Source organism: Vanessa tameamea, chromosome 5 (assembly GCF_037043105.1).
Source record: "Vanessa tameamea isolate UH-Manoa-2023 chromosome 5, ilVanTame1 primary haplotype, whole genome shotgun sequence".
NCBI classification, from domain to species: Eukaryota; Metazoa; Arthropoda; class Insecta; order Lepidoptera; family Nymphalidae; genus Vanessa; species Vanessa tameamea.
In genome coordinates, this window is record NC_087313.1 from 14365533 (window position 1) to 14384979 (window position 19447).

Genomic DNA, 19447 nt, shown 5'->3' on the forward strand with positions numbered 1-19447 from the left:
TACCGCGTTTCGTCCGGTATGTGAGAGTCCCGGAGGCCCGATCCCCCTCCCCCCCAAAACATAATGGTTGTGCAGAATTTGGTTTCATTACCCCAGGAGGGTATCATCTGCGACTGAGGTGGAGTATCCCTCTCTGGGCATCCATGTTCAGGATGTACACCACCTGAGCAGGGATGCCCACGCTGCCCTCCGAATTCTGGGGGGGGGGAATTTTGCGCTCGCCACTGTTCGGGGCAAGCGGAGCAGGCATCATAAGGCAACCCCTACCATCCACACTGTGGACTTCTGCAACATAAGGGGACTCAACTCCAACTTGAACACCGTTCACTGTCTCGTCCGGAGTACAGCGCCGGTTGCGCGGTACTCACAACCTCGTTTCGTGGGCTGCCGCCGAGTGTGGCACTACAAGTCAGCAGATTTATAGCCATCACCTCCTTGTTCTCCAAGGTAATGGAGTCCATCATAAACTGCCAACTCCTGCGGTACCTAGAGGAGTACCAGCTGATTAGCGACCGCCAGTATGGTTTCCGTCGGGGTCGCTCAGCCGGTGATCTTCTAGTTTACCTGACTGATTAATGGGCGGAAGCAGTTGAGAGCAAGGGGGAAGCATTAGCAGCCAGTCTGGACATAGCGAAGGCCTTCGATCACGTGTGGCACAAAGCGCTTCTTTCGAAGTTTCCTTCCTATGGGCTTCCGGGGAAGTTATGCAATTGGATTACCAGTTTTTTGGCAGAGCGGAGCTTCAAAGTCGTTGTTGACGGTGCATGCTCCGACTTAAAATTCGTCAATGCTGGTGTTCCACAAGGCTGCGTTCTATCACCCACTCTGTTTCTTCTGCATATCAATGACTTGTTGCAAATCAGTAACATTCACTGCTCTGCAGACAATAGCACCGTAGACACCTCATACACCGGCCGTGCTAATATTTCTAGGGAAAACGTCGAAGAAAACCGGAACAAACTTGTGTCTAAAATCGAGTCTTCGTTAAACAAAGTCTCGAATTGGGGCCGGCTAAACCTAGTCCATTTCAACCCCAAAAAGACGCAAGTTTGCGCGTTAACTGCTAAAAAACAACATTTGTCGTATCTCCACGATTTGAAAACATTCCATTAGCCGCCACAGCTAGTATCGGAATACTTGGCGTCGATATTTCAAGCCTCGTTCAATTTCGCGGTCTATTGGAAGGCAAAGCCAAATTGGCATCAAAAAAGCTCGGTGTGCTCAGCAAGGCAAGACAGTAGTTCACGTCGGCCCATCGTCTAAGACTCTACAAGGCACAAATTCGGCCACACATGGAGTACTGCTCTCACCTCTGGGCGGGTGCTCCCCAGTACCAGCTCCTTCCATTCGACCGTATCCAACGTAGAGCGGCTCGAATTATCGACGATCAAGCCCTTTCCGATCTGCTTGATCCTTTTAGGCTTTGCGTAGAGATGTTGGATCGCTCTGCATCTTCTACAGAATTTATCACGGGGAATATTCCGAGGAATTGTTCGGAATAATCCCGGCTGCTGAATTTCACCTTCGGACATCTCGTCAAAATTCAAAATATCACCCACACCACCTAGATGTCCGAAAATCCACAACAGCGCGATTTTTAAGACATTTTCTGCCACGCACAACCACTTTGTGGAACCAGCTTTAGCCAGCGGTTTTTCCGAACCGATACGACTTGGGAACCTTCAAGAAAAGAACGTATTCCTTCCTGAAAGGCCGGGAACGCACCCGCAAGCCTCCCGGTGTTGCAGATGTCCATGGGCGGTGGTAGTCACTTTCCACCAGGTGAGCCTCCTGCTCGTTTGCCACCTCTAACATAAAAAAAAGTACTAATATCGGAGACCTGAAACTAATCACAGTACTTACTTGAGAGATGTGTTTCTAATACAATGTCGCTGCTATCAAACAACTTCAATGAATATTATACTATTGTCGCTAAAACGAGGACCATAATTCAAAATAATTCAAGTTCTTGAAATTATCAAAGTGAGTATCACCAGCCTGGGACATTTTTATATTGATAAAATTATATTCAAGTTCCGTTTCGAATGAAAACTAATCGACCACCGGGAATGTTTTACGAAAACATAGTACATATGTGTATGTTAATATTTATAGAATTAATTATGTAAAATGATGATTCAAAAGTGTTCTTGGGATCCGATTTAAATGAACATTATTTTCGTTTTGACCCAAGATAAAAAGGATGAAATTGTCGGATAAAATTACACTCCAAACCGTTTACTTCTGTAAAGCTATCGCTTTTAATTGGCGATGAATCGTTTGGCGTTTTAATAACAAATAATAAATGGCTTGGTTCAATAGTACTTGAGTATTTTGTTTTGTTGTTACTGGATTTAATATCTTTGATATTTAAGTAAAAAGGGGGTTTGAAGGTCATAATATTTTGTAAAGTCCTAGACGAAACTATTATTAATTGAATGTTCTTGTTTTTCGCTAACAATAATAACGAGCCCAGTATACGTGTGTTTGGATATGTTTTTACAATTTATTCCGTTTTACTATTTATATAAAAGTTATAACGAAAAGAAATCTTAAGCCAGTATCATAGCAGACTCACAACCCCACCGAGACGACACACAAACTGTAGTTACCAAAGAGAGATCGTTATTTTGATGACACCTTTTTGCTATCAAAGTGAAACGTTCTTTGTATGCTTGAGGGAGGTTTTTACAGCGATAGGCGAGCAAAAGGTCAAATGAGAAAAGTCAGATGAGTGGATGTGGTTTTATGACTATAGTATGTATATTTTGGGTACTCCATTATTAAAAAATGGAAGGATTCGAATGAGCTTATCAGAAGATGAAAAGATTCAACCAGACTGATGAATATTTTTGTTTTAGTCGCATCCTACTAAGGGGTTGTCAGCGATGGTATTAGCATGCAATTTAATCCATCTTGATAAAAAGTTCTGACAAAACTTGGTAAAATCGCAATACGGTGTTGATAGTATATTATCATGATTTGGTTCTTTGAAAAAAAGTCTTGGTTTTCTTACGGACAGCTCATTAGAACAAAGATTCTTCTCTTGTCTTAGATATATTTATTGGTCTTGTTGTGAAAGGCTGTAATGGTGTATCACACTGTACTAGCCTACTAGTGTTGTAATTTTCTTCTTGTTTATTTTGTGGATGTGCTTCTTATGCATAAATCAGTTTTTGTTCCTAAATTGAAACGTGTGTGTGATAAAATTTGCAACTGAATAATTAGTAAAAATAATATTAAAAATAAAACAAATAGAGATAGGAGATATACTAGAAGATTATTTGAATAGTGTCCCTTTTGAAGTTGATATAATTGAGCAGATACTTTTATAATTCCACTCCTTTAAGTCAAAAGTATTAATAGTATAAGTTAACCGGTTGCAAATAAAGAGTTAAAACAGAGACAAGCTCAACTTCGTCTTCATGTACTCAATATCTGTTGATCTTATTCATCTCGTGCCTCCCGGTGCCAAAAAAAGATCGTTAGGGTACCTGCATATATCGAAATTCAGCCACATGTGGGCACACAATCCGCGCTGTAGCTGCTTTATGAAATAAGTTCTATTTATTCCAGCAAACTCAGCTGACTTGAAACTTGAACCTCCGCCTCAAGGGGAGAAAAGACGTTTGAGGAGACGTTAGACATTTTACAGGCTGCTGACGAGTCTTTTATTTGTCTGCAAATTTGTGTATATTCAAGTAGGTATTGAAGGTTGCCTCGTCGAGCTGCGGATCCAATCGTAAAGTCAAGTAATTCAAAAAGTTATCAGTTAGCTTAAGGTGAGCACACAGATATACCATCTTGTGGTTTCTCTTTGTTTGTATCTTAGTTATAATACAGAACATGTTTTGAAATAGATCTGCACAATACTTGAAAGCCGAACTTGGTCACCCGAGTTCCTTTTAAACATTTGACACATGTATTTCGCATTTCGCTCACCTAGCATTTTTTTTTTTTTATGTTAGAGGTGGCAAACCTGCAGGAGGCTCACCTGATGGAAAGTGACTACCACCGCCCATGGACATCTGCAACACCGGGGGACTTGCAGGTGCGTTGCCGGCCTTTCAGGAAGGAGTACGCTCTAAGATTCACAACGAACTGCTAAATTCGTATAATGCGAGCTAAAACTACTCTTTGGTATCGACTTGAGAGATCTTTAATCAATTGCCACTTCTCAGTTTCTGTCATTTTTAAGCCAGTGTTCGTATAGCTGCGTATGCGTGTACGAGCGCAACTGCCGTAGTCAAGCAAATCGATAGTCCAACTTTTGAATGTACGAAAATTCTACAAACAACTGATAAATATTAGGATCACAATCTCTTTAAAACGGCTAATCGCTAATAACGCTAATTCACTCGGAATAACTAATATTGTAAAGTTTAATTTTTTAACATTTAGCTAGTACATATTAAAAAAATAAACGATATCTTTTGCGACTCGTAACTAATAAATACGAACTCCAGTCGAGGATAATATTAGCACTTTTATAATTTAATATTGACTCAATAAAAATACCAATAACCATCAGCTGTGTCGTCTTGTTCTTCGAAGTGGTTCTCTTTTATGTTTCAGTTAAATTATTCAATCTGATGGTGTTTATTTTGCTTTGAATATCGCAACAGTATACACTATACAAGCTTCGTAGCGTAGCGACACAGGCTCGATCTTCCCCCCGCGAACTGATATCGTAACCGTCCTAAGAAAAGCTTTGGTAAGATAGCAATGTCAGTAACTATTCTCCAACCGCGGCTTCACCTGCGTGTGGCGGGACTCCCTCGGGGAGGTGGTAGGGAAAGTATTTAGCTTATTTTGTATGATCCCATATCGTTAAAAAAAATAAATAAATATATTAACACATTCTCTGCGGCTGCCTGTAATATTACAATTGGCTTCATTTCCCTCACTTAAGCTTTGGCCAGGTCGAGAGATACTCCAGTAGCTCGTTGAGCCAGTCTCACTTAGCTACGATCTCCTTGACCTGTCGCATACATCGATTTTCTATCCAAAGTTCACATAGATTGCTTTGATTATCATTACGTTGATTTATTTTGCTCTCCGCTCGGCATGGTTGCAACAGCGTTAAACGTTACGGCTTCGCTCCTGAGGGTCGTCGTGTGATGTTGTGTGATGTGTCTATACACATACTCTATAATTAATGTAACCTAAAGTCAAAAAATAGATAGTAACTATGAACTGGAAAAATATGGCGCAATTAAATTGTTAGCAGTATAGTATTCCAACTTGTATTCAAGTATCGGATTTTAAATCAAGTTTGGAGCTCTACACTTCTTTAGACTGTTTCATACAATATGCCATCATTTATAAAACACGTATTATTGCAAGATGATCGTTCATATGCTAAAATTACACGCGACCTCTCAGTTTGGATGACCCTTTCAGCGTTCCCTCACCTGCTCCTAAGGAAATTTTAATTTGAAATTTGTCAAAGCTATCCAAGCGTATCCAAAAATATCTGAAAAACTCGGCACTCTAAACATCGTAGTTATTCATTAGATATGGATCTCGTGGGCGTCACCTTCTTCTGATATTAAAGCGTCGCTTCACTGTTCACGGAAACATAATACGAGCAGATTATATTAAAATACGGTTATTGCTTCCGTCACTCGAATGCCCTGATCGTACTATGTCTTATTGTTCATATAATTTGTTGGAGGAAGGAATGATGGAATTTTCGTCCAATTTTATTTATATGTGCTTAAGTTTACATATCATTTAATATAATTTATTATATTGCTGCTCGTAATTTCCTCGAAAATGTTGTTAGGTAATAGAAAAGTTTGAGGATTATTTAAATATATACAATACATTATTGTGTCTTTCTGATGACGGTTTCTGCTCACACCAGGCAAATATAAAATATTCAGTTATTCATATAGAATGATATCACATTAAACGCTCAAACGCTGTCTCACAGCGCCGCTTAATGAAATTGTACCATAACCACTAATCTTCTAAACCTTAACCCTTCTAGCCCTCCTAAATGAGGCCATTTATAATTCAAAAACATATTTTAATCATCATCATCATCATTCACGACTTATTTTGTGGATTTACCCATCTACCTGTGCTAGTGACCTCATCGTTAACATATTCGTATACATAAATCGTATTTATATTTTATAGACAAATGTAAGACTAAACAAATGTGTTATTTGACATATTTAATAAGATCAGAATGAATAACCGAGTACAAGTGTGTTCTGTAACCGATGCGATATACAATATATACGAATTTGTGATGTAACGGAGAGTCGCACACGTCAGCGAATACACACGTCGCCGACACCTGGCTCTCGCGGCTCCGGTCCCACCGGGTGACACTGATTTATTGCCGATATATTCGCAAAGTAATTTTATAATTTACACGCTATCGATACTCGAGTACGAGTGGAAATATGGACACGGGCTGTCCCCACGAACTATCATCGTGCTGGTGACGTGCTACCATATTATTATTGATATATTTACAAATAGCCAAGGTCCAAGACGCCCTAGTGAAATCGTGAGTCCTAGCCTTGAACTTGTCTGAAATTGATGCCCCGTTTTGTAAGTCTGGACGAGCACCACTAAACCCAAGGTACGTAATACTCGTTCATTATTCATCTCGTATATGACCATGTGGTCATGAATGGATTACATTTAGTAGGAAACTGTATATATTATATTATAGTTAAATATGCTCCCAATGTTTTTTTATAGATAAAAGTGTTTTCCTACACAATTAAATCAAACACAATTTTTTACCTTTTTCTACCTTTTCAGGGTTGCTAGCCTCAGTCTCACATTCAGGTAAGTGACCCTAGCAGTCATCGGAAGTTTCTGCTAGTTTCGGTCTTTTAATATTGTTATGGTCTAGTAAACATCCAGTCAAGTAATGTGTTTTAGCACCTATTAATCTTAAATAAAGTTCAATAGGTGCTACAACACATTTCCACAAATAAGCCGATAATGAGAAAAAAACCCTTGAAAATTGTAATAGGTACATTTTGATTCAATTATTTAACATCGATAAGTGTCCGTTTATTAAAAAAATATTTGCTATGCTATTAAACTCTTTCGATCTAAAAATTGCATTTGTTTCTTTCAGCGTGTTTCCTATCAATACAAGAAACACTATCTAGTGGTATCCCAATAGTGTTTCAATTACGATCAGGCAATTTGTCTCGCAAGAGTCGCTACGTGTTGCAAAGTTTTCTCCTCGGGGAAGTCGGACCTAAGGAAGCCATTTACGAGCATGAGTAAGCGACCTTCTGTGTATCGTCGAGGGTTTCCAAATAAACGCTGAGTTTACCGCTTCAAATGTATCAAAGATTTGCTGCCCGACGACGAACACGCTGTGAATTCGTAAACTTCAAGCCTTTTTCAAGGAGTTTATTTAAGTCCCAAACAAATCGTAACATTCAAAGCGTTTTAGCGAATTCGTTAAAGGATGGTGAGGCATGGATATCAATGGGATATGGAATATCACCACACAAAACGTTGAATATATCCTAATAAACATAATTTTATTATTTACAATTACAATTCTACTTCGGTTTGTACGTGCTACGACCTTACGTCGTATGTCGATAATATGACTTTTGCACTGCAGCGTAACTCGCTGCGTTACACATAAATAAAACATTTATATTCGTTATTTCTTGAAACAGCAGGTGCACGTTCAGAAATAAACGCTTCACCGAGACGCGGAGGCGTCTGACGACTATTTCTGCTTGTAACTCTTCATATTTCTCTATTTTGTTGGCTTTGTTGGCAGCGAGACGCGCGACGCCAGCTGGCGGCTAAAGGCGCGTCTCGGCACTCTGGTCTAGAGGCTGCGGTAGAAAACTATTGGTTACAGTATTGAAGGAATCTATAGTGCTCCTGTTTTATTATTAAACATCCAGATTACTCGTCCTTGTTAAAGACCACTTTATCCGTTGTGTAGGACATTATTCGCAGCCAATTTTAGGACCTAAGACGTTTAGTTACACTGGCTCAATCACCCTTCAAATTGGAACACATTACACAACACAGTGGGTGGCATCTATCCAGAGGGGCTTGCACGAACCCTTACCAACAAGTACCTACTATACTAACTATTTCAACTAAATTTAAGTAGGATGTTGTAATTAGTTTCAGTAAACAATGTTTTGTATTTTCAGGTGAATAAATAATTGTAAAAAGGATTATTTTAATTATTTAAGAATTTTTAACAATAACAAATAACGCTAAAACTAAAAATAAAATATTTTTTCTCGCTTGGTTCGCTGAGTGTAGTTCAGGTAATCACAATCGCAAGTCGGTACCCAACTTTATGAGTTCGCAAGTAGACGATCGTAATTATTACGAGATATGATGGTAACTATCAAATTATTTTTAATTATTAAAGCGTTTTCGAATTGTGTTTGTCTTATCATGTTTAATTCTACAGAAAGACAATCAAACTTGTTTAAATGATTTCAATGCGGGCCGAGAGACACGAACATGCGGGCGGTAACATAAATGTCGATTGCAAATCACTATTTCGTTGAATGGCGTTCAGTACTATCGCTTTTGAAGTACATTTCCTAATTACTTATACAATAGCATGAAACATTCAAATATTCTTCATATATTATATATCATATCATAATGTGCCCTCAGCGACGCTGGCCCGGGTTTGAACACGTTTTTCGTTTACATTACATACATGAATTTAACTTTGTTATATATAGTTGTAATCAATCCCAAATGTACTAATATGTTATATTTGGAATTGGCTACTAACTGTTAAATTTAAATAATGTATTATTAAACTCTTACCGCCTATAAATTCAACGAGACACTTGAATTCATTCAAAGATCGATTCCGTCCGATACCGTGTCTAAGAGTAGACGTGCGTCATTTTAACTTATAATACTAATCAATGCATACGCAATGCAACTATAACACATAAATAGATATCACGGGTGCCTAAAATTATATCATCTTCTCGCGGCCGTTAAAGCTGCTTCTTCGGTAAAGGAGCGGTGCAAGCGCAAAGATCCTGCCCCGCACCCACCGCCTTCACCTCCGTGGAAGTAGCGCAGTGGACCACGACCAGCCGGACGACGACGCGGTGTCTCAAGCGCGGCCACTACGCTACGATCATCCTAAACTTACTACTGTGAGTACTACGGTTCACTTTACTTTGTACGGCCGTTCACGAGACCCTGCATACCCACACAGTATGCCTCGCGTACAGCGCTCACCGCCATCAAACTCTTCTACTACCAACATTACTCAAACATCGTCCGACTCGGATATCCCTAAACTTATAACGAGTAGTCCATATGAAGATGAAAATATTACAATGCGCCACAAGCATCCCCGCACATGCAGCTCTCCAGGCTCCGAATTCCAGGATCTCAAAAAGGAAATACAACAAATGTTGCAAATCTGGAAAACAGACCAGGAAGCCTACTTCACGAATTTTTGTAATGATCAAACTTCTACCCTAAATAAATTGGTTGCCGAATTGACTGAGGTTAAATCACAAATTCATTGTATTCAAAAGTCAAATGTCGAGATAGAAAAAACCGTCGTATTCATAAACAAGCAGTATGATGATATATTTAAGCAAATAGAGTAGAGCTCGTATCGTGTCCGAGCGCAATCTTTGCCACGTGCGCCATTACGAGTAATGGTGTACGTTTCGGTATCTGTATTCAAATGTAACCAACGCCGACGCAATCCAGTTTTATTACTTTTTAATCCTATGCCGTTATATTGAACGGGTTTTTCGTATTTTTGTTTAAAGACACATCGCAGATAATAACATTTCCGACAAACAATATATACTCGCATAGTTTACTAAGGTTTTTTACATGTTTTTTTTTTTTTCAATATAGTTACTTAATGTATCTTTTAAAAAGAATGTTGGTTATTTTTAAAGTAATAATTTCTTGTTAGTATTTAATAGCCTGGGATTAAATATATATACGAATATGGGCGTTTCGTTTCGTAACGCGTAACGGCGCCAGTCTATCTGGCTTCCCTTTCTCTTGCGCCCACGGCAGCGGTAGGCAGGCTACTAATCATGCACAAAATTCTAATGTTTATTATATTCAAGAATTGTAATTAACAATAAAATATATTTTTCTTCAATTTAAGTTCAACTCAGATTAGTTTAAGTTATCACTTCTGTAGGGCGTCCGGAGACGGACATTTGGTTTTTTATTAGTAGCTAGATAATATTATATATATATAACTCTCTGTGGTTAAATTGAAACTAAGAAAAGTAATTCTAAAAAAATATTCTAGCGTGTGAAATCGCGTTACGCAACTAGTACAATATAGTTTTATCAATAAAACTATATTGACAATAAGCAATATAAGAATCGAGAGTGAGTCGAGTGGAAAGTAGGACGTAATATTGCTAAGATTAAATACTTTTCAGATATACACAAGTATAGAGCTACCTGCCCGGAGCCTGGCAACAATAAAAAACTCGTCATTTATATTAAAACATACAATCCTCATTTTGTGAAAAAAATCTCTAGTCTTGAGTACACAGTGGAGCCCGGGCCCTTAATATCTGTCGGTAGGCAACACGTCTTTGACAAATTTACTCTAATTTGTATTTCGTCTTTCTGAATAATATAAATAAAACTTTTGGAATTCTGTTGTCAATATACTTCTATTCTTTGTGTAATCGACTAAAGCACGAGGTCTACGTATTTATACGAGTGTGTTAGATTTATTATACATATTTCTTTATTACTTTATTATATTCTAAGGTTATAAGATAATAAAATATTATACATGAAACACAAATATTTATTTAACCATTATAATAGTTGTAGTAATCGTAATATTGTATTAATTAATATTTACCTTAATACTAACTTTGTGTCTTGATATTTGCAAAAAACACAATTCATATATTCATCAATAATATAAAAAGCAATAACAATTACACTATATCACAAAATGATATCGTACCTTAAACGTTAGCACCTCGCTGCTCCAGGAGGAGTAAAGGGTAAAGTCGTTCTGTGCCGAGCTTCTATGACTTATATAAGCATAAGCCTCACTACAAATAACATGATTCACAATATTGAAAAAAAAATACCATACAAAGTACCCTCTTATTTAGTATCAATGATATCAATACTATTCAAAATTAATTAAAATCTAATTATTATTATTACATAATTTATTAACACATTCAATAAATAATGTAAGCGTTTTTGTAATCATCTAATTATTTAATAATTTCTTACTTAATCTGTCAAGTCACGCCACAAGATGTATCTTCATCTGTCAAGTCACCAGACGGCGATACGTCTCAGTTCGCGTGGTCGGTACGCACGCCTGCTTCTTGTTTTTTAAGTCCAGTAACACTAACATTATTTTTTGGGAATAAGTTTCGATAATAATGTAATACATGCACTAGATCACGACTACTGTTATAACTAACTCAAATAAGCAACTAAGTCACTATATATAAATAAGTTTTTATCGAGTGAAATCCCTGACTCTCTGCCGAGTGTACCTAATTGGCTTAAAACGATGTTGCAATATTTGAGCCACACGCACACACTCACACTAACGGCTGAATTTAAATAAAAGCTTGTAATAAATTCATTTAAATTAAGTATTCAGGAGAGAGAGCAAATATTTAATGTCTACGTTTATTTTTCAATTTCAAGAGAACTCCTGATTTATAGATTACATTGTTTCCGATTTTAAATTGAACCTAATGGATCCTCCATATACGTAAACATATATATATAACGGTGAGCCGGCAAGATTGTTTGGTTCGGGGTCACCATCTTCGTCATACATATTCACAAACAATACAACAAATCGACAGCTGGATTATCGTATATTGATTTTTACAATATTTCATTGGCCGCGACCACATCTGTGTTATCCTGCTTGACAACTGACATTTTATGTTTTTCTAACGTGACAAAGAGTGATTGACTTCACTGGCCATCCGGAATTAAATCTCAAAACTAAGAGATTACAATCAAAGTATTTAATTATCTGACGCTGCGACATACATATATATATATATAGCACACAGCCGTATATGTCATCATTTATATTTTAAAAGGGAGATGGTATATATTTATATTACAGTTTAATATTACGAATGCTTTAATGCAATCGGTGAAAGCTATCGTCGCCATTCGTTTGTCCAGTACATTAATCCGTGAAAACTGAGTGAAAGAATTTGACGGATTTGTAAGAACGGTCTGAACGGGACATAAAAGGTCCCGAGATTCCACTATAACAGGTCCCGAGGTTACACCATCAACGAAGAGACTAAATTCCGAGGACGAATTTGAGATTTTACGTAACGATTTAAACAAAAATCTTCTTTCATGTTTCAAATATCATTATCATTACATAGTATAAAACAAAGTCGCTTATCGCTGTCTGTCCCTGTGTATGCTTAGGTCATTAAAATTACACGACGGGTTTTGTTGCGGATTTTTTTAAATAGATAAATAGAAGAGGAAGGATTATATGTATGTATAATACGTGCACAATATAGTAGAGAAACATTGATAATAATTTTAGAGGTTTCCGAATAATGTAAATAAACACATTTTGTGCTTACATTGCGAACGCTGGCCGAACCCTACGAGGTAGATCAAAATAATGTACTACAGTATCGCACACCTTAAAAAGGTCTTCAAAAAAGTCCGCAATGGTATATATCTTTCTCTTAGGGATAACCCACAATAACCATTTTTTATCTTTTACTTTTACGAGAAATATTGGCTTATTTTCGAAACGATTTTAAGCAATATAGCATTAATCTTTATTCAATCAAGTATCTTAAATAAGTACATTGTGAATTTAACATGGCCCTTTACAGCATGTTATTTAAATGAATATTTGCGAAGATATTACAGATTTAAAACGCACGGACACAGCGGTTTGTATTGTCTAATGACTGCAAAACTGAACGTTGAAAGACATTCTGTAGTATATGTGGTATCAGCATTACGCCCGTGCGAAGCCGGGGCGGGTCGCTAGTTGTTGATAAGTAAAGGACCAAAATACAATCAATTTAAATTATTTTTAAAAGTCTAAATTAGTATAAGGGACCGCGAGCTGTAATTCGTTTCTCAGTACTCGTTTAATCAAAACCATTTATCTTTGTTTGTGACAGCAGCAAAGGCTCCAAAGATTAAAAACGGTTTATTTTTTCCTTTTTTAGAATTATGTTGTTACGAAAAAGGGTTCGTTGATATCTTGGTCTCCGTCGGGACATATTTCATGGAGCAATTTAGGTTTGAGACTGAGTTCTATTGTTTAGTTTTGACCAACATTGGACTCAAAAATATTCCTATACGAATATTGTAACTATTCAATTTTCGGTTGCGAAACGCACTAATTAAATAGTTTAATTTAATTAGCGCGTCTCGCAAAGCTATACATCGGTACATTGGTAATCGTGTCGTTTTATTTAAATTTACGTCCTCTCCTTATGAAACTATATTTATTGGAACTCTCGATTATGGTCATCTATTATCAGGTACGCGAGCATGCACATGGGCCACCTGACGGTAAGTGGTCACCACCGCCCGTGCCGCACCGTGATACATACATTAGCGACTAGTCAGTCCTTACAACAGGAGACCCATTTGCCTGTCCCCCTATCTATACCATAACGAAAAAAAGGGATTACATTCAAAGAGATTAATTTAAAAACGAAATCAAAACATGAGTAAGATAATTAGCTTTTGATGAATGTTTGTAGCGGTTGTGGGAGGTGTCGTGTGTTTAGTGGAACCATACAGGTAACACATAACGAATAGATCGCTTTGATTTGCAAACAATGATGTGTTAACGTCATTCAACGCTTAATAAAGACAAGGGAAACTGTGTTTTTAAGATAACAAATAATTAATGTTAAACATATTACCAAAGACAATTACGATGTTTGGTTTCAAAATGAAATTGAAAGAGTTGTAACAGAAGTGCGCACCTTGCGCTCAATAACACCTCAAACCGATACGTTGAGCTTTCTGAGCGTGTTGACTGTTGAGCGCTCTGGGACGTCATGTTATGTTTTTTATGTGACGCTGCTCATGATATAAGACATGAACAGTGCAGTAGAGCCCTACCAAGTACACATGCCCTACTTATCCTGTATTTTACTATTGAAATAATGATGCAACGACACTACCGGCACTCACATTCGAGGGTAACGAGCTCTCCAGTATGGCTGTACATAGTATCTCACCAGTCGATATTCTGAACTAGCACTGAAATTGTTAAAATTAAATTAATATTTTATTATAAGGCTACTGTTTCATTTTTTGAACTGAACGCAATAACAGCGGCATTCGTTCTGAATCTTCTAGCTGACTACCACTATACTCATTTACCCTCCACAATCCAAATGCCTTCCACGGTCTCCTCCAGTCTCAGAGAGTAATTATACTACTATTATATATATTTTGGTTTCATTTCTAAACACTGGATTCGTTAAAATTAATAAAAGGTATTGAAAGTATCACAATTAAAAACAACATGTCCGGAGATGAAATCAAAAGTTCGCAACGTTCCCGCCGCACTTGGGCTTCACCTCGCGTGTCGGCGGAGTGGTCGGCACGCGCCGGCATTATGCATTACTGCGAGGTTGGACCACAACAATACTGAATACTGCTGTTTGGCGGTAGAATATCTGATGAGTGGGTGGTACCTGCCCAGACGGGCTTCCACAAAGCCCTACCACCAAATAAACTTTCACTTAAATAAATATAACTTCAGTTTTTAAAAAGACAGAGACTTGTACTTATTGAGATTGCTGTCTAGACTTGAGGATTGTTTAAATTAATTTTCCCGTTTCTTGACAGAGCGGGATCCGCGGCGACTGTGTAATACATCACGAATATACATCATACTCAACATTGACTTTAAAAAGTAAAACATTTGAAGGTACACGATACGAGTGTAAAATAAGGGCATCGTCGTAAGCGATGTAATACCAAGTTAGTTTTTACAGGATAGCGCTGCCGGTGCTTAAATTTTGTGGTTTGATGTGCGCCCAAGGTTAAATTAAAGTTTGTGTTTTAAAAAGAAACGATATGCATAGTAAACTTTGAGAAACATCGAAATATAAACATTATTTAATTTCTCTGCGACGCGGGCGTTTTCTTCAAAGCTTTATCAATGATGAAGCCTTAAGCGCAGGTTTACAGTTCGCTCGGCTTATCGAGATTTCACTTCGCGATATAAACCAGAGCTGATTTCGCTTAATACCATTTACTTTGTAGAAATTTAGGGAGTTTTACCACATAGTTGACTCTTATATTCATCAATTCATAGTTGACTGTATAATAGAATATCTCGAAATACACAAATTTACGAGATTTATACAAAACATTCGAGCTGTTAAAATTATAGTATTTCTTTTTTTTATTTTAGGTGGCAAACGAGCAGGCGACTCACCTGATGGAATGTGACAATTGGAAAGTGCAACACGGGGTGCCTCGCAGGTGCTTGGCGTTTAACAAATGTAGATAGATTAACAGAAAATGCGTTAAAAATCACGCTGTTCTGGATTTTCGGTTCCTTAGGTGCGGATGAATCTTCAAATTTTGACACGATGTCTGAAGATGAAATTTTCCAGCCGAGATTAATTCAAATAATTCCTCGGAACATTCCCCGTGAAAAATGTGGTACAATAGGCAGAGTGATTCAACATATCTACGCAAAGGCAGAGGGTCAGCTGGTACCCGCCCAGAGGTGAGAGCCACGTGATGCCGAATTTGCGCCTTGTTTAGTTTTCAATGATGGGCCGATGTGAAGTGCTGTATTGCCTTGCACACCTGATGTAACCTAGAAAAGGAACGCTCTCGGCACGCCCAAGAGCTAGTGCGGATCGAAACGGGCCACAATAAGGAGATGCAGACTATCCGGAACTTCGTAATCCAAAGCTACATCTGGGTCGAGCCAACATATCTGGGACTATGGAGGAGACCCAGGCGGTCGGCCACGAGACTGCTGAATCCTTTGAGACAATTATGAGGTCAGAGAAGTGCAGATGAGGTTGATGGGAAGGCTCTTTACAGAGGCCACCCCGATCGAAAACATGAATGGCCAGAAATGGGAAAAGTTGGAATCTGGAATTTCAGGGCTAGAAAAAGCCATTACCTGGGAAATCAGTTAGACGTGCTTAGGCAAAAGCTCGAAGGACCAGATCCCTCGTTGTTAAGGCACCACAGCCTCCCCAACACATCCCCTCACGCGATGGGAGCCCGCTGGATTGCTGTAAATCTTTTAAATTCTAATAGTAGCATAACTGTGTATTTAAAATGTATGTCTGGTAAAATTTTGTTCAGTAAAATTATGTTTGTTAAAATTGTTTGTAAGTAGAATGTAAATGTATATATATAAAACAAAGAAAAAAATAAAACCATGTCTTTCAAGAAAGACGACGAGGTCCAAGCCCAGCGAAGATCTGCTGATGTTTAGTTAATAAGAAAATGTTACAGCCGTCACACCGAACTAAAACTACAACTGTGCGCCCGTCGATGTAGTTGAATTTAAAAAAAAACTTTAAATACTGTAATAAAGTACAGTGTGTCAGACACATGGCGCTTCGATGGCGCGCCGTTATAAAATATTAGTTTCGTCTGTAACACAACACTGTCCGTATCAAAGCGCTCCGAACTCGTTCTGTTGCTTTGAACGCTGGATACATTGAGGTTGCTGCCCCATCCGCTAAAAAAATATATAATTAAGTATATTTTTTGGCGAATAAATGAGATGTCAAGAAAGAGTACATTATCCGAAGAATGATCAGTTGAATACCGACCTGGTTACAAACTTCCTAAGGTGATGACTAAAATTGAAAAATGACCTTATGGTTGTTTATAAACAATGACATCAGTGAAAGCGTAACGCACGTGAAAGGCTCATGGCATTCGCCTCTGACTTGACATGAGGTTATTAAAAGAATGTTAAAAGTCTTCGTAGAAATGTTAATAGCTAAGCGTACTCAGTGGACAGTGAGCGTAAATGGGAATATCAATAATGGACTAACAATTTCAAACTTTTATTGCAGTATTGGACTTTGTTCGCTGTGATAACGTTGTCGAGGTGAAGAGCTTTCAGCTTTTATTACCATCGTACAAGTGCCTTCTGATCGCATATATGATTTATGTTGTACACACAGACACGACGATACTTTATTTATTCATGCATCATAGAAAATATACGAAAAACATAATATAATTATTACAGAACTGTATAAAAATAAAAAAGCAAGCCCATCTGGGTACCTACCCACACACGCTTCAGATATCCTCCCCACCTTGCGTGATTTGCCAATGTATCTGGAACAGGCACAGGCTAGAGACAGGCGATGTCGGGACTAGAACGGCAACCGATTATCGCTAGGCATCGTCCTTTTGTATGTTTACTTGGCACAGAGTGCTAACAAAACAGGGATACATCTAATAATTATAATACTGCTGTCGTAGTGAGACATATAGCAGTACTTATGCGAATACAAAGTCGCTTAACGCTGTCCTGTGTATGCTTTGTTCTTTAAAATTACACAACGGATTTTGATGCGGTTTTTTTAGTAGATAGACTGATTCAAGTAGAAGGTTTATATGTATAATACATGCACAATATAGTTGAAAAACACTGATCGCTTTAGAGGTTTCTGCAGTGATGTCGTAAATAAACACGTTATTTTGCGCTTCCATTGCAAACGCTGGCCGAACCCGACGAGTTAAATCAAAATAATGTACTACAGTATTGTATAAAAAAAATTAAATTAATTAATTAGTTCAATTTTTTGTCTTCAAAAAAGTCCGCGATGGTATATGTCTATCTCTTAGGGATGACCCACGATAAACATTTTTAGAGTTCCGTAGCCAAATGGCAAAAAAACGGAACCCTTATAGATTCGTCATGGCTGTATGTCTGTCCGGAACCCTACAAATTGAATTTCATAAACATATACCTTGTTACTCGCTGCTATGTAACCTGAAGGGTTACGTAGCAGCGAAGTAAGGAGAGTCCGACTCGCACTTGGACGCTTTTTTATTCTTTACTTTTTACGAGAAATAATGGCTTATTTTCGAAGCGATTTTAAGCAATACGGCATTAATCCTTATCCATTTAAGTACCTTAAATACACTGTGCATATATGATCTAAATTAATTATTTAGATAATATGGCCCTTTACAGCATGTGATATAAATGAAAATTTTCGAAGATATTACAGATTTAAAACGCAGGGACACAGCGGCTCGTATTGTCTAATTATAAAAAAGCTGTGAACGTTGTAGGACATTCTGTATTATATTTAGTAGCAGCATTGCGACCGTGCGAAGCCGGGGCGGGTCGCTAGTGATGAATATAGGAGCATATGAAAATATATATAGACCCATAAAAATAACTCCATGTGATATCTACATATAGGTATTCAAACCAACTTATTTTTCTTTAAGTGAACTAGCAATTGTGTTCACAAACAACGTATCGGATACGGATTGCATAGTTTTAATAAATATTTGTTTCTTATTATATATATTACTTATTATCAGGGCGGCCGTATCGTAACTAAAAGTATTTCAAATGTGATTAAAAATATATTACGAAATATGTCGTAACTATAAATATTTGGTAGTCAGTTGTTAAGCTAATTAGTGGCAGCGTACCACGAGTCAGTGTGAATTTTAAATACGAATGGTTTAATATTACATTAATAATAACGCCTGAATAATTTGTAAATATTATAAAACGGATAGCCACCCTTACGTCATGCCCCTTAAATTTATGGGTATTTAGGAACACCTATTCCGTCTATTTGAATGGGAACACCGCTGTACTTCGAGCGCAGATGCCCATGTGGAAAGGAGGGGTAGTCATTCTTGCTACCATTTCACGCGGTCAAGATTGATACAGAAACAATTTTAAATTAATATTTGTATTTAATATTTAAGTACTTAATGTTAATAATTCTTATGTAAATAAATTCCGTCATATATTATATAAAAAATATCTATTTATGTCACATAAGGCCTTAAGGACGTCTAATCAACGTTGGGTCTTCTGTCTCCTCCGTCGATTAAAAATTAATAAAAAACACGATCGAATAGAAGTGCATTTTATTTGATAGTTACCTTACTGTTGTATAACCCGCAGACGTCCGCCTGCCTGTTACATTAGCATGGTATGCGTGCCTGTCGCCTATTGTCGTGGCGATTACGAGTACGAGCGCGATAGACAAGTTGTTACCCGCAGCGATGTCTTGTAGCGATTTACGACAAAGAAGCTTTCGTAAAAACCTCTGCCAAATAAATATAATTGATAGTGGAATTACCTTAGGCAACTGTGACAAGATTATTTTTTATAACGGCCTCGGATTATAGTTTTCGTGACATTCTCTGATGTCTAAAATAAAGCCACCCGGCCGAGTGATTACACAGCTTT

At 37.6% G+C, this 19447-nt stretch overlaps 1 protein-coding gene across 1 annotated transcript in view; it reads left to right on the top strand.

Moving 5' to 3' along the window:
- LOC113404424 (uncharacterized) overlaps positions 1–19447 on the top strand; it is a 186808-nt gene that overhangs the window by 144243 nt on the left and 23118 nt on the right. The window contains exons 5-7 of the mRNA XM_026645308.2: positions 6787–6813; positions 7112–7262; positions 8994–9152. Of these exons, the coding sequence (XP_026501093.2) occupies positions 6787–6813; positions 7112–7262; positions 8994–9152 (337 nt within the window). The remainder of the gene's footprint in view (positions 1–6786; positions 6814–7111; positions 7263–8993; positions 9153–19447) is intronic.